The following is a 15858-nucleotide window of genomic DNA, read 5'->3' as shown; positions in this document are numbered from 1 at the left end:
CCACACACTGGATTTACACCCTTTGAGATGATGTAGTATGGTATGGAATACAACATTATTGGCTGGAAGAAGTCAGCTGTTAGCTAGCTCAGCCCAGCTTAAATCAGCTGACAAACCTAGGCCTAGCTGAACTTTAAAGCCTAATTTAGGCCCACCTGGCTAAACCCATAACACTCTTATTTGGAGAATCTTGGATCACACTCCCCAATTTAATTTCTCCCCCAGTGGGAGTCGTGACAGCCACATCCATCACACTGTGATCTGAACACTGAACTATGAGGGGTTATTGCCACAGGTCACTGACAGTCTGGGAACAGGTTTCCCAGAGAAGCTGTGGCTGCCCCATCCTTGGGAGTGTCCAAGGCCAGATTGGCTGGGGCTTGGAGCAACCTGGGACAGTGGAAGGTGTCCCTGCCCATGGCAGGGGGTGGGACTGGATGAGCTCTAAGGTCTTGTCCAAGCCAAACCTTTCCATAATTCTGTCACTCCGCAGACTTGTTTTGTCTGGTATCATCCCGAAAGGAATGTCTAGCCCTGCACCAGCAGTACCACGGCTTGCCAGGAGGTGTTGCTTTGAAACCACACAAATATCAGCTTAAAACCCCTGAAGCAGCCAGGGACTGTTGAAAATAACCGACAGCTAATTTGTTCTGGCAGGGAGAAATCAAAGTCCTACCTTTGAAATGGCAATTTTTGTTTAAGACAATTGAAGTCTGAAATGCACAGAGCAGCACAGAGGGAGACAAACGCTGACCAGGCAACCCACTGACTGGAAATACTGTGGGTTTGAACATTTCTAACAAATATGTTAGAGGAGCTCCATGTGTGCCTGGGTTTGTGTTTGCAGGTCTGGATGTTAAAGTGTGCATGAATGCAGAGCATTCCTCATGCAGAGGGGAGTTTTGGAGGGGTGACTCCAGGTTTCAAGGAGCCAAAGAGCAAAGTGAAGACTCAATAAGGCAAAACTTCAAGGCCAGGTTGGACGGGGCTTGGAGCAACCTGGTCTAGTGGAGGTGTCCCTGCCATGGCACGAGGTCCCTGCCAGCCCACCCCACCCTGTGACTCTGTGCAAACAGCTGCCCTGCTCACAGAGCTGTCACTGCCCTCCAGACCTGCACACACACATTTCAAAAGCAGAGGAGCTGTTTGTTTCCAAGGGGCAGTGCAGAGTTGGAGATACAACTGTCCTCCACCTACATAGGAAGTTTTAACTACATATTAACAGTGGCAAAATTAATTGTGTATTTCATTATGCCCAGCCTTGTTTTACAAGACAGAACAGGAGACAAATTTTCCAAGACATTTAAGAACCTTTTTTTTTTTTATGAAAGGAAAAAACTCCTCAAAGGATACCCAGGAAGAAGGAAAAGTTTTTAAATATGCCTTTGTCACATTAAGTTAAAACAACCTGCATGGCTAGAAGAAGATGGGGCTCTTCCTCAAGTCTGGAATGGGATGATATTCCAAAGCCCACATTGTGCCCTGCTGTGTGGGTGTCATTGCCATACTTGCTCCAGCTGTGCCTTTCCAAGAGCTCTGTGTACCAGCCCTGAGGACTGAACTCCAGCTCACTGAGGCCTTGGAAGGCTGGTTTTCGGAGGCAGTTTGAAAAAGGACCTTAGAGTCAGCAGAGGAGGACTCTTCAGGGTGGGATAACCAAAGAAGCCTTTGGAAACTATTTTATGATCAGATGTTTACCAGTATTGGCTTTTGCCAAAGATGAGGGGGCAGAGAGCAGAGTACTGGACAAAAGATACAAAAGTCAGGAGATCAACAGCTGTTTTTACAACACATATTTTTTTAAAGCTAAAAGAAAAAATTTTCAAGCCATAGCTATAAAAGGGAAAGCAGAAAACAGCTCTTGGTGGATTTCCCTGGCCCTCCAAGCCATTGTTTCAACACCAGGGTGTAATTCAGGCCTGGTGTTCAGACCAGCTGCTGTCCAGAACAAGCAGGTTGTCAGAGTTCCTGCCCCTCTCAGCACTGGTTTTACCACAGATCTGCTCAGATTGCACAATACAGGTCATTAGAGACCTTCCATGTTCCTCAGAGGTTGTTTCAGCAGAAATACTCTGCTCCTCCAGCTGGGACATCACTGCAGAGCCTCCTTTTCCAGTGTCCCCAGGGTCAGAAAGGGACAGGGCTTGTGCAAATAGCCAAAGAAGCATTTTCCAGGGATTTTTGTTCTGTGGGAATAAGGCCATGGCAAATCAAGGTGCATCTTCCTGAGTACCTTGCAGCAGTGATACACTGGAATAAAAATTAAGCTGAGCCTCCTATAAATAAAGTGCTTGATTGTGTCATTCAGCACTTCCTGAGCAGGCTGATGATCCCAGGAGGTTGCAGAAGGCTCCACACATTCGTGTTGCTCCGGCTCAGGAAGAGACAGGAATCTTTTTCTTTTACCACAGCACACTCTGAGGGGTTCAGAAGACAAAACACCACATTCACATCCATTGAAATCTGTCCTTTGGTGAATGCCTCATTTCCACTTCTAGTAAGGGAGTTTCTTTGGATTTGATAGTCCTGTTTTGGGAAACCTTTTTCCAGAGCTGAGTGCCAGGTGTGTTTTCTGAGCACTGTCCCCTACAGTGTAGTGAACAGACCAGTAATCAGAGGGATCTGGAATAGCAGGACCTCTTCTCTTTTGGCAGGGATCTGGAATGGCAGGACCTCTTCTCTTTTGGCAGGGATCTGGAATGGCAGGATCTCTTCTCTTTTGGCAGGGATCTGGAGTAGCAGGATCTCTTCTCTTTTGGCAGGGATCTGGAATGGCAGGATCTCTTCTCTTTTGGCAGGGATCTGGAGTAGCAGGATCTCTTCTCTTTTGGCAGGGATCTGGAGTAGCAGGATCTCTTCTCTTTTGGCAGGGATCTGGAATAGCAAGACCTCTTCTCTTTTGGCAGGGATCTGGAGTAGCAGGATCTCTTCTCTTTTGGCAGGGATCTGGAATGGCAGGATCTCTTCTCTTTTGGCAGGGATCTGGAATGGCAGGATCTCTTCTCTTTTGGCAGGGATCTGGAGTAGCAGGATCTCTTCTCTTTTGGCAGGGATCTGGAATAGCAAGACCTCTTCTCTTTTGGCAGGGATCTGGAGTAGCAGGATCTCTTCTCTTTTGGCAGGGATCTGGAGTAGCAGGATCTCTTCTCTTTTGGCAGGGATCTGGAGTAGCAGGATCTCTTCTCTTTTGGCAGGGATCTGGAGTAGCAGGATCTCTTCTCTTTTGGCAGGGATCTGGAGTAGCAGGATCTCTTCTCTTTTGGCAGGGATCTGGAATGGCAGGATCTCTTCTCTTTTGGCAGGGATCTGGAGTAGCAGGATCTCTTCTCTTTTGGCAGGGATCTGGAATGGCAGGATCTCTTCTCTTTTGGCAGGGATCTGGAGTAGCAGGATCTCTTCTCTTTTGGCAGGGATCTGGAGTAGCAGGATCTCTTCTCTTTTGGCAGGGATCTGGAATAGCAAGACCTCTTCTCTTTTGGCAGGGATCTGGAGTAGCAGGATCTCTTCTCTTTTGGCAGGGATCTGGAATGGCAGGATCTCTTCTCGTTTGGCAGGGATCTGGAATGGCAGGATCTCTTCTCTTTTGGCAGGGATCTGGAGTAGCAGGATCTCTTCTCTTTTGGCAGGGATCTGGAATAGCAAGACCTCTTCTCTTTTGGCAGGGATCTGGAGTAGCAGGATCTCTTCTCTTTTGGCAGGGATCTGGAGTAGCAGGATCTCTTCTCTTTTGGCAGGGATCTGGAGTAGCAGGATCTCTTCTCTTTTGGCAGGGATCTGGAGTAGCAGGATCTCTTCTCTTTTGGCAGGGATCTGGAGTAGCAGGATCTCTTCTCTTTTGGCAGGGATCTGGAATGGCAGGATCTCTTCTCTTTTGGCAGGGATCTGGAGTAGCAGGATCTCTTCTCTTTTGGCAGGGATCTGGAATGGCAGGATCTCTTCTCTTTTGGCAGGGATCTGGAGTAGCAGGATCTCTTCTCTTTTGGCAGGGATCTGGAGTAGCAGGATCTCTTCTCTTTTGGCAGGGATCTGGAGTAGCAGGATCTCTTCTCTTTTGGCAGGGATCTGGAGTAGCAGGATCTCTTCTCTTTTGGCAGGGATCTGGAGTAGCAGGATCTCTTCTCTTTTGGCAGGGATCTGGAATATCAAGACCTATTCTCTTTTGGCAGGGATCTGGAGTAGCAGGATCTCTTCTCTTTTGGCAGGGATCTGGAGTAGCAGGATCTCTTCTCTTTTGGCAGGGATCTGGAGTAGCAGGATCTCTTCTCTTTTGGCAGGGATCTGGAATGGCAGGATCTCTTCTCTTTTGGCAGGGATCTGGAGTAGCAGGATCTCTTCTCTTTTGGCAGGGATCTGGAATATCAAGACCTCTTCTCTTTTGGCAGGGATCTGGAGTAGCAGGATCTCTTCTCTTTTGGCAGGGATCTGGAATGGCAGGATCTCTTCTCTTTTGGCAGGGATCTGGAGTAGCAGGATCTCTTCTCTTTTGGCAGGGATCTGGAATAGCAAGACCTCTTCTCTTTTGGCAGGGATCTGGAGTAGCAGGATCTCTTCTCTTTTGGCAGGGATCTGGAGTAGCAGGATCTCTTCTCTTTTGGCAGGGATCTGGAGTAGCAGGATCTCTTCTCTTTTGGCAGGGATCTGGAATGGCAGGATCTCTTCTCTTTTGGCAGGGATCTGGAGTAGCAGGATCTCTTCTCTTTTGGCAGGGATCTGGAATATCAAGACCTCTTCTCTTTTGGCAGGGATCTGGAGTAGCAGGATCTCTTCTCTTTTGGCAGGGATCTGGAATGGCAGGATCTCTTCTCTTTTGGCAGGGATCTGGAGTAGCAGGATCTCTTCTCTTTTGGCAGGGATCTGGAATAGCAAGACCTCTTCTCTTTTGGCAGGGATCTGGAGTAGCAGGATCTCTTCTCTTTTGGCAGGGATCTGGAATGGCAGGATCTCTTCTCTTTTGGCAGGGATCTGGAGTAGCAGGATCTCTTCTCTTTTGGCAGGGATCTGGAGTAGCAGGATCTCTTCTCTTTTGGCAAGGATCTGGAATATCAAGACCTCTTCTCTTTTGGCAGGGATCTGGAGTAGCAGGATCTCTTCTCTTTTGGCAGGGATCTGGAGTAGCAGGATCTCTTCTCTTTTGGCAGGGATCTGGTGTAGCAGGATCTCTTCTCTTTTGGCAGGGATCTGGAGCAGCAGGATCTCTTCTCTTTTGGCAGGGATCTGGAGTAGCAGGATCTCTTCTCTTTTGGCAGGGATCTGGAATGGCAGGATCTCTTCTCTTTTGGCAGGGATCTGGTGTAGCAGGATCTCTTCTCTTTTGGCAGGGATCTGGTGTAGCAGGATCTCTTCTCTTTTGGCAGGGATCTGGAGTAGCAGGATCTCTTCTCTTTTGGCAGGGATCTGGAATGGCAGGATCTCTTCTCTGTTGGCAGGCCTTGGGCAGGAGCAGCTGCCACCATGTCCTGTGGTCTCACAGGCCACAGCTGCCTTTCAGCAAAGCTGAAACTGCTGGGCAGGCACTGAACAGCCTTGGAACTGAAGGGCTCAGAGAGACCCTCAGGAGCTCTTGGGGAAACACACAAAAGCTTCCAGGAACAACCTGTCCCACCCTGACTACATTGGCCAAGGCTGAGGGCACTGATGGGCTCTGCAACCTGCACCCCTTCCTGTGCTCAGGGGCAGTTCTGATGGAGCAGCCTGGGGTCTGATTGCTGGGAAAACTTGTTGGGAGAGGGAAAAACATGCACTCACCTTCCTCCATTGGTCTGGGAGCTGCATTTGAGTTCAGGTCCTTGCACTTGGTCCTTGTACAACTCCAAAGACTTTGAATTTCTCTGCTGTTTGCACTGAAATGCATTTCTTCTTCTCCTTCCTACCAAACTCCATTTATCTTGAAGGGGGGAATAAAGGTAAGCATAAGGATTACAACAATAAACCTTGAACATTTGCTGGAGCCTTTCCATGGCACAATAGAACTTTTTTTCTTTTTTTCCCTCTCTATGAGCTCTCTTTTTCTGGCTCAGAAGGGGTTTGTTTTGTCAGAACTGTAGGAGTTGTGTTATTGAAGGACAAATAAACCAGGCCTGTAAATTATAAACACAAAGTACAACTCAGAGTGATCTTTGGTTTCATTCTGGTCAATAAAAACACAACAGGCCAGGTAACCCTTCAAGGCAGCCTTTACAGCACTTTTATAAACTCCCAGAACACGCTGTTTTACAAGCAGATGGCAGAGCATTATCCCTGGTTTGGGTTTTTTTAACATTACATGATAAATGACAGAATTGCTGTAGTGATCCACCACAAGAGCTATTTCAATAAAAGTTATATAAAACCAACAGACATAGAAAAGCAACAATAAAGGTTGTTTTGAGTGAAGGACCTTTCTGTACACACAAATCAAGTTCTAAAATTATCTACACCAGTTCCAGACCAGGGAAGGAGCTGTGGCCATTCTGCCAAGGGACTGACTTTTAAGGACCAAGAGACATAAAGGAGATGTTACAGATAAAAATAGAGAGAGAGAGAGAGATAAAAAATACAGAGAGATATCAAAACATCTCAAGTTAACAGGCCACAACAAGCTTAGCAGGATAAAACACACCCCACTCTATAGGTGAAACCAACAGCTACAGCACAGGGGGAAATCCAGCCCTTGTGAGACATCTGTGTGGGGGAAGCACCAGGGATGGACAACCAGGCACCAAGAGAACCAGCAAAAAGCCATCAGTTCCTCAACATCCTGGAATTTTCCCTCTGAAGAACCTTCTCTCTCCCTGAACTGCCACTGTAGTGTGAAGGGTACGTTTGGTAACACCAGAATCTACTTTCCTCCCTTGCATTGTAGCTCCTTTTACAAGTTGATCTTTTTCTAAGGAAGATTTTAGAACGTTGCAGAGTTTCTCCCTTCCTCTCTTCATTAGTTAATTAGACCCCATGCTCATCTTTCCCTTCTTTGGGTCGGTGGGTTTCTTGGGTCGGTGGCCGTGATCTGCCCCTGCAGAATCACCTTTTACCCACTCCGAGCTGATTCCAGCACAATTCCTGAGTTGGCTTTATTAGTTTCTCCCTTATCTTGAGGGTTCTGCCAAGTGTTCCTGATGCCCACAAATCCTGCCCTCTCCGTGCCCACTCTCAGGGGCACATCCCCCTCCCCAGGCTTTCCCCTCCCCGCGGCGCTGAGATCACTGAAACAAGCCCTAAACCTGAGCGAGGCAATTCTACCAACAAGCAACTTGTCTTTCCGACACCTGGACATCACTTAGAGCTTCTTTGGCTGCTGTTTCATGGTTAAAAATCTCCTTTCTTGAGGGTTAGGCGGGACCGGGGCCAGCCCCGCGGGGAGGGCGGGCTGCGGGCGGGGCAACCGGGGGCGGCCCGGGGACACGGGGACAGCAGGGACAGCGAGGGGACAGCGGGGCAGCAGGGTCAGAGGGGACAGCGAGGGGACATCAGGGACAGCGAGGGGACAGCGGGGGGACAGCGGGGCAGCAGGGTCAGAGGGGACAGCGAGGGGACATCAGGGACAGCGAGGGGCCAGAGGGGACAGCGGGGACAGCGAGGGCCGGCCCGGGGACAGCGAGGGGACAGCTCAGCATGGCGCAGCACGCGAAGGGCCCGGCCGTGGCCGTCATCCAGCTCCGCAACCCGCCGCTGAACACGCTGAGGTACCGCGGGGGCTGCGCGGGGTCCGCCCGTTCCCTCCCTCTCCCCGCACTGCCCTCCCCGTGCCCGAGGGACTCTCCCCCCGCTCCCCCGGAGCCTCCGCACCGCTCGGTGCCCGCAGAGGCCCGGGCGGCTCCTGCAGAGCGAGGTCGGATCTCCCTTTGCAAAACAAGGCTGAACTTTGGCGTGAGTTCCGTTTTCTCTCGTAGTTTTGGGGGCGGGGGGAGCGGTTCGCAGAACAAGTGCCAGGCTCTGCAAACTCTGCTGTCACCTCCCCTGGGAGCTGTTTGAAAACTTTGCCTGTGTCTCACCACTTTCCAGTCTTTAAACATCCAGACGCTGCTTCCAGCAAGACACAGTGTTATATTTAGCAGTGCTGCCGCCTCTCCCGGGAGTTCCCTCCGCGCTCCTCGGTGCAAACCAGCTTTTCCTCAGGTTCCCTGGCTGGCCTGCCCGCCCCACACACCGCCCCGTGCCCGCCTGGCAGGTCCCTGTGCCAGCCCAGTGTGCACAGGGGTGAGGGCAAAGGGCTCCGTGGGCGGCAGGCGTGGCTCAACAACCAGAGCTGGCACCAGCATTAAACCAGGGCGGTCAGAACGAAAGCAGTTCATTTGCCTTTTAAAAGGATTGAGGAATTCACCTCTAAATACAGGTCTTGGTCAAGAAAGGCCCCATGGCATCCCAAACACGAGCCAGTGAAAAATAAACACCCACCTGTAGGAGCCTCGGAAATGTTCATTTCCCACGTGCTTTGAAAAGGACTTAGTGCTTTGGGCTTTACAACAGCACCGGGGCCCTTGCTAAACATCTGTAGTTAAAGAGCTGTTGGGTAACAGGGGTCACAGTGTCTATTCAGTGTAGATTCCCAAGCCAGAAAACACCCACTGCAACTGGGCTTGATTTACAGTCAAGAAAATGTGTTAAGAAACAAGTGAGAGCATGAAAAAGAAATGAAACCTGCTGCTCTTCTGTTGCAATCTCCATTGCAGCTGGCAGTGCTCACTCTTTGGTTGCAATTTTTAAATAGGTGCAGTACGATCATCTTCACATACTCTGATAATGATCATGAGAAACCTGGAGTGACTTGATGAGCTTAGATGAACTAGACATGTAAAACTCACAGAACTGTAGGGTGCAAGACATCCTTCAGACATCCTGTGCCCAGGACCAGCCTAAGCAAATTTCCAAACTGTGCTCACAGGAAACTTTTCATCCTTAGCATGAAAGATGCAAAATACAGAGCTAAAGAATCCTAGAATCACTAAGGTTAGAAAATACCTCTACAATCACAGAGTTCAGGGATTAACAGTAACAGAATGTGCTTAAGGAACTTTAACTCTCTTCTCTTGAGAAGTCTTGGACAAAACCCAAAACTGCCTCTGCCTTCAAACAGCAACTGCACAGCACCTTCTGCAGGACAAACTCTAAACTCTGCTCTTCCTGCCCTTTCCTCTTGGCCCTGCAATACCCTCACAGCAGTTCTGGCACACTGAGGGAGGCAGAAGGTGTGGTTGTGCTCTTGTCCTCAGTCCCAGGAGGGAGAGGGGAGCCCTGGCAGACTTTAGATCCATTAAACTGTAACTTCAGACCTGCCTGTGGTCTCTGATGGCATGTCAGGGTAATACCTGCTTTAGAAGGGATCCACAGTTCTCTCTGGCTATAGCCAGAAAAGGCACAGCACTCCCTGCCCTCTGTGGCTCCCCCTGCTCATGCAGATCCCTGTGCTGGACACAGGGCAGCAGGTCTGTGCCTGCTTTGGCAGAGTTTGGCTGCACAGGGGATGGCAGACAGGGACAGTTACAGGCAGCAGCCACGTCCTGCAGTCGTGGGCATTTCATTTCACAGCAGGTACAGATGCTTTTTAAGAGACTGGTGAGATTTTGCTGCTCTGCTCCATCATCCCCTCTCTCTCCCCATTACAGGTGGCACTCAGTGCCCATTCCCAGCTCCCAGGCCATCACACTGCCCATTAGCACTTTAGAAGCCACTGCTGGGCAGGAATTTGCTTTCTCCTGTCTGGCACCATCCACTGCTGCACAAGTCCCTGCCAGGCAGTGCTTTGCTGAGGAATGTGCTCTGACTTGGGAGTCTGGCAGCAAATTCGGCTCCCACAGGGAAGTGCCAAATTTGATTTGTTTGGAGTGTTTTTCCTGGTTTTGCAGATGTTTAGTGTTCAGAGATCTGCATTTATGAGACCGTTGAGAGAAGGGATTTACATATGCAAGGAACTGGGAGTTTTGGGACAAGACTCAGGAGAGAAAGAACTGACACCCCTCATTAGCAGAGTCAGTCTGCTGGCACTGGGAGGGAAGAAGGATTTGGAGGAGTATTTCAACATTTGAGCTGACAAGAGCAGAAAAGCTCTAGGGAGGACAGGGAAGGACAGGGGGTAGGGCTGATTATGTGTGGGATTCTCTGACATGTAACAGCAGAACAGATAAGATTGGAAAAGCTCTCCTGGCTGCCAGGATTGTCCTGCTCACCCCAATCACCATAATGATCTGAAAATGTAAAGGAGATCAGAGAAACTGCAGTTTTGGACAGTTAGCAATGATGGGAGAACGGGATTACCCATGTTGGGCTGGATCAGCCCTTCATGGGGATGAGAGGCAGAAAGAAATTCTGGGATGAATAAGCATCTCCTTCCTAAAACAACCACTCTAAAATCCCACCAAAAGGATGCCATTCTGGCTTTGGCCTTAATTTATGTGCATATTAGCAACTTGTCACACAGCAGTGTGTGACAGCAGCTACAGCACAGCTGGGTCTGACACTGAGGCAGGACAGAGCAGAGCAGGTGAATCCAGCACATGGAGGCTCAGGTTCGGGAAGGGAATTATGTAAATACCCAGCAGTCAGTTCAAAGGAAAACACTGCAAGAAGCTATCCAAAGGACAAGAACCTCAGCAAGGGGAGAGCTGGATTGTTGGGCAGGTTTGGAATTTGGGGTTTTTTAAGTTTATTAGAAGCCCAGGTAAACTGTTCAGCCAGTGACATGGTAAAGCCCTGCATGACTTGAGGGGAAAGCAAAGAACACTGAGGGAGAAGTTTGATTTTTTTCTTAAGAAATGGAAAGCTTACTCAAATGAGGACAATGAGAAAGCCTGTAGAACATGGTAGGAGAGATGTACACTGGAAATTAAGACTAAAAATGTAGAAAAAGTGGATCAAAGCATGCTAAAAATAACATCAAAAAGTTATTTAAATAAAAAAATGTAATCCAGGACAAGCTTATAGGATGGCAAGCTCAAAAATCAGCAGTGAGACCTCAGGGAAGGATCCTCACCTTTGACAGTCCTGTGAAATAGCAGCTCATCATGTTGGGACAGCCAGAAGAGCTTTCAAAATATTGAATACCCTCAGAATGTATGCTGAGAACACAACAGAGGCCATCCCTTCTCTGCAATATAAAACTTCTGAATTGTTGTGGGTAGTTCTGGATTCTGTGCCTGCAGAAGGATGTTAGGGATGATCCAGAAAGGGACAGCCAAAATATTCCAAGGGTTGGTGCACTGCAGGCTGAAAAAACTGAGAGAAAATGGTTGTGGGAGAATAAGGTCAAGGTTTATAAAATCATAAAGAAAGTATATAAATTAAAGGCATAACCCTTTGCCAACTCCTGCTGTGGCTGGACTAGGGGCATTTGATGAAACTGGTAGGAGATGGCTGTAAGAGAGGCAGCAGAGAGGCTGCAACCCCAGAGCCTGTGCAGGCAGAGGGTCAGCACAGCCACAGAGGGACAGGCACACTCAGGGCCAGGAGCACGAGGGAGGCTCAAAAGAACAACTGTGGGGCTACACAGCAACACCCCCAGTGCAGGGATTGTGGGTGCTGGGGAAGGGCGAGGGCAAGGACCAGGCCTGGAGGTTTTCCATAAAAGCATTTTCCACTGTTGGATTCGAGTCTCACTTCTTTAAATGTGACTAAGTCAATTTTCAGGGTTCCCTTCAATTCCTTTTTTCTTTTTTAATGAAAGAAATTCACATTCGTAAATGGCAGCTAAAATCTAAAATAATTAAGGTAAATAATTAAACCTTGTTAGAAATCCAGCACATTGCCACTGCAATGAGTTACACAAAATAAAAAATAACCTGGTATGGTCACCTCTCAGAATATTCTCTTATCCTGGTGCACACCTGTGCTTTAACAACACCTGCTTTGTGTTTCTGAAACCTGAACACTGAATCATCTCTGCAGAATCGCTTTTCTTGCAGTCAGAATAGTTTCCATGGTGGAGCTCACTGCATGGGATGCAGCCCTGATGGGAATGCATGGAGGGAATTTTTGCATTGTTACTGCTGAATGAATGACACTGTCACAGTCGTGAAATACTTATGCAAATTATAGTGGCTTTTTGTTTCTTTAATGCTCTCACTGTTTGAAGTTGGGATACTCCTGAGTATTTTTGTAGTTTTACTGTCACACATTTTACTATGATGCTTTCATGGAAAATTGCATCTTTTAGTACCAGTTACAATGTGTGAGTGACAAAGCAACACAGCCTGTGTGTTGGACTGTGACAAATCCAAGGCAAACACATCACTCCATCTTAGGAGAACAAGCACCTTCAAAAAGTCTCATTTTTGTTCCATCTCATCCCCAAAAAAATTCCCACTGGAAAAAGCTGTATGGAGGGAGAAGAAATATTTATGCCACCACTAAGTCAAGTTATTCTCTAGGACAAATAGCTCTGTTGGGTTAATAAAGGCCATGTAGGTATTGAAGTGGTAATTTCTGGCAGCCTTGATGGCTGGGTTTTATTCCTGTAGGAGTGTGTTGTTGTAAGTGCTGAGAGCTTGTAAGATATTTCCTACATGGAGTCCTGAACCTTCCCAGTTACTGCAGACAGCCCTTTCAGGTGGGCATTTTGCAGCTGCAGGTCACGAGCCTGAACAGTCACAGAAATGCTTTGATTGCTTCCCGTCTGTTCCTGACAGAATTGTGCCACTTGTATGTGCAATATTTGTAAATCAGTAGCTTTGCATCTCTTTGGATCCTGGTACATATTTTTTCCCCCTCTTTGCACCGTGGTTTGTAGAGTGCAGTGACATTTCCTAAGGCTTTCCCTGGAGTCTCCCAGCCCTGGGTGAGGCTGTGGCTCTGCACTGATGCACAGACAGGACTCCAAGAGCACTGGGGGCAGCTGTGAGTGCTGCTCAAACAGCAGCAGCACTTGATATGCCAAGGAGAAGGAGATGGGAAACAATTTTTTAACATATTAAAACTTATTTATATATTAAATTTGGAAAGGCTTTCGTATTCTGCTACATGGAACTGTGTGCAGTGGAAGGACCTTTACCAACTCACCTCAGAGTCTTTAGAATCATTGAATCATGGAACCAGTTGGGTTGGAAGAGACCTCCAAGATCATCAAACCCAACCCTTAATCCAACCCCACCGTGATCAGATCATGGCACTCAGTGCCACGGCCAATCTCACCTTAAAAACCTCCAGGGATGGGGAATCCACCCCCTCTCTGGGCAGCCCATTCCAATGCCTGAGCACTCTCTCTTCTTTGCCATGGCCACATTATCTCATCTTCGCTTTCAGAACCATTACTAACATCAGACTTCACAGTTGTCTTTGATGTCTGCATGAGGCAGAACTGGCTGTTCTCTCTCCAAAAAACTCACTTCTCCCAGTCTCTGGTTGCAGGTCCCAGGACTCCCACTGATCCTCCTGAGCAGCACAGATGATCCTGGAGACCCTCCCAGACAGCCCCCTCAGCCAACAGCCCCAGCTAGCAGACTGTGCTGATGGCTTGTCATAGCTTTTGATTTTGATGGAGGAACATGCAGAGTTTGGCTGGCAGTGCTTCTGTGGTAGTTTTGGCTTTAGTTTTAGCCAGCCCTCAGTTTAGCAGGCCCAGAGAGTACACGTAGATCAGAGGGGACAAGTGTCACCTGACTTAAGCAACCAAAGAGATATTTCATATCATTTGACATCAAAACAAGTATAAAAGAAGGTGTAGGAGGTGCCCAGCTCGGTCCCTTGATGGTCTGTGCTGAACAGACCTGCTCTCACCCTTACTGGGGGTGTTGGGCCTCATTCACCACTTCCCAGCTGTTTGGTTTGGAAAGTATCTTTTTGTTGGTGGTGGTGGTTTCTCCTGTCTTGGCCAGGTATCCTTTGGGGGGAGCTTGTTGGAGTGTTTTTGTGAGCTGGGGTGGTGCAGGTCTGTGTTGTTTGGATGGGCAACTTGGTGAGGGGTGGTGGTGGTGGTTTGGTTTTTTCCCCCATATTTATATATATATATATGTATGTATGTATGTATGTATTGTATCATATTATGTTTTTAATTGTCTCTCTTTTGTATAATATAAGAAACTTGCTATTTCAGGGTTTGGTTTTTTCTTTTTTTTCTCCTCTTTGGTTTTTTTCCTCCCTCCTCTTCCCTTGGTGGGGGGTGTGGATTCTCTCTCTGTGTTGGGCAGTTGGCATTTTGCAGCTCAACCCAACACACCTTCACACTACCAGCTTACAGGGAACTCCTTGGTATCCCCCCATTCTCCTTTTCCAAGTGTGGATTCCCACTTTTCTGCAAGCTGTTGCCTTGTATAAATATGTGTACACATGAGGACAGTGATGTGCTTTTCATCTACTTTAGGACAAGCTGCCTTTTTTGGATGAGATACCCTCAAATACATAGAAAAACAAGCACAAACTGAGAGTGCCTCAGGCCTTTCTGTTAGTTCTGTGTGATGAACACTCCTCTCCACTGGGCATCAGCAGAGCTCTGCTCCCTTTGCATCACCACCAGCTCAGGTGCAAAGCTGGGCTCAGGCTTTGGGGAAGCTCTAGGAAGGAAATCTGTGTTTATAAAGGCCTGGGCAAGCTTGTGATACTCAGATATTCCTTCAGCCTCCAGCTGCCTGTGGCTCACATTCTCTGAATCAGAGGCATCTCTAGACATGGTGTCTGTGTACCCACATGCACACACAACAGTCTCTCACAAACCATATACTTAAAACTGTGTGTATACAAGTATATTTTAGTATCTCAATTATATATACACACAATTTGTATTACTATTTCTATTAATAAGTGTTAATGCTTCTGTTTTTAGCTACCATCTCTGCTGCCACCTTCTAAAACAGACCATGCTCTCCATATCAATCCATACACACACATGTATATATGAATTACCTTTTAAAAGTCAAATGTAAAGTGGATATAAAACCAGGTCAGATCTTTTAAGTATCTGATTTGAGAAAATACTATTTATACTTTGACTGGTCCATTTTGAAATTCTTCATTAATTTTTTGCTGGACACATTTTCTTCTGGCATTTCTGGAAGTTTCTGTTCAGAGGAGTCAAAAGACATTTTATGTGTTTCATGCCCAAATTCTCCTTGACAGGATCCCACACCAGCTTAAGTCTGGACCTATGTACAGATCTTCACAAGGTGAAAGCATTAAAATCAGCACAGCACCAGCCTGTGTCAGGTGTTTAAAGAGAGTTCTTTCATCCCTGAAGCTCCTTTCCCTTTTAAAAAGTTCTTAGATTGTCAGTGGTTTAGCATTAATTACCTTTAAATTATGCTAAACTGTTTTCCTGAAAATCTGAATGTTTAATTCATAAAGACATTTCCAAAAGAGCATCTCCCTGTGCTCTGGCTGTGAAAGCAGCAGTGCCATTGCCTGCAGAGGACTCCCCAGGCAGTGACTGACAGGTCAGTGCTTGGCTTGGTAAATTCTGGGTCTTGTCCTTGAATTGGGAGGGAGTGAAAGGAAGGGCCTCACCTGGAGAGGCTGTGGCAGCAGAGAGAGGGACAGCCCTGCCTGGACACTGTGCTCATGTTCACTGGGCTGCTTGGTGCTCATAACACTGACCTCCTGGAAGGGGAATGAAGGTGATTGTTACCACTGAATCTCTGTTTTGTTTCAGTCTTGCAGTTCTCCAGGCTTTACAGGATGGACTGGAGAAAGCAGATGCAGATCCCTCAGTGAAAGCTGTTATGATCTGTGGTGAGAATGGGAAATTCAGTGCAGGTAAGACATCAAACACAGCCTAAGCAGAAAAGGAAACACACTCCACCCACTATGTCTGAACATTCTCTGCCTCATAAAGCTCCTCATAAAGTCCTGTTTTGGCTGGAAATGGCCACAGGCAGTGGGCTTTGTTTATTCTGCTGTGCCACAATCATGTGGGGCACATGACAAGCTGCTCTGTCCAGGCCAGAAATGAGCTGGTCTGTT

General features: G+C 47.6%; 1 protein-coding gene across 3 annotated transcripts in view; it reads left to right on the top strand.

The window, feature by feature from the left end:
* The first annotated feature begins 6627 nt into the window (after positions 1-6627).
* The window catches only part of EHHADH (enoyl-CoA hydratase and 3-hydroxyacyl CoA dehydrogenase), a 34625-nt gene continuing 25394 nt past the window's right edge, over positions 6628-15858 (top strand). Inside the window, exons 1-2 of one of the 3 annotated variants that reach the window (XM_071566447.1) lie at positions 6628-6795; positions 15548-15651. In XM_071566447.1, coding sequence (XP_071422548.1) covers positions 15618-15651 — 34 coding nt within the window. In that variant the 5' untranslated portion in view covers positions 6628-6795; positions 15548-15617. Of the gene's footprint in view, positions 6796-7413; positions 7662-7719; positions 7846-15547; positions 15652-15858 lie in introns of those variants that run through there. The other 2 variants (XM_071566446.1, XM_071566448.1) reach the window with 2 other exon arrangements.

The sequence above is a fragment of the Pithys albifrons genome, chromosome 11 (genome assembly GCF_047495875.1).
Source record: "Pithys albifrons albifrons isolate INPA30051 chromosome 11, PitAlb_v1, whole genome shotgun sequence".
Classification (NCBI taxonomy): domain Eukaryota; kingdom Metazoa; phylum Chordata; class Aves; order Passeriformes; family Thamnophilidae; genus Pithys; species Pithys albifrons.
Note: the sequence above shows the minus strand (reverse complement) of the source record. Positions and strands in the feature narration are given on the sequence as shown.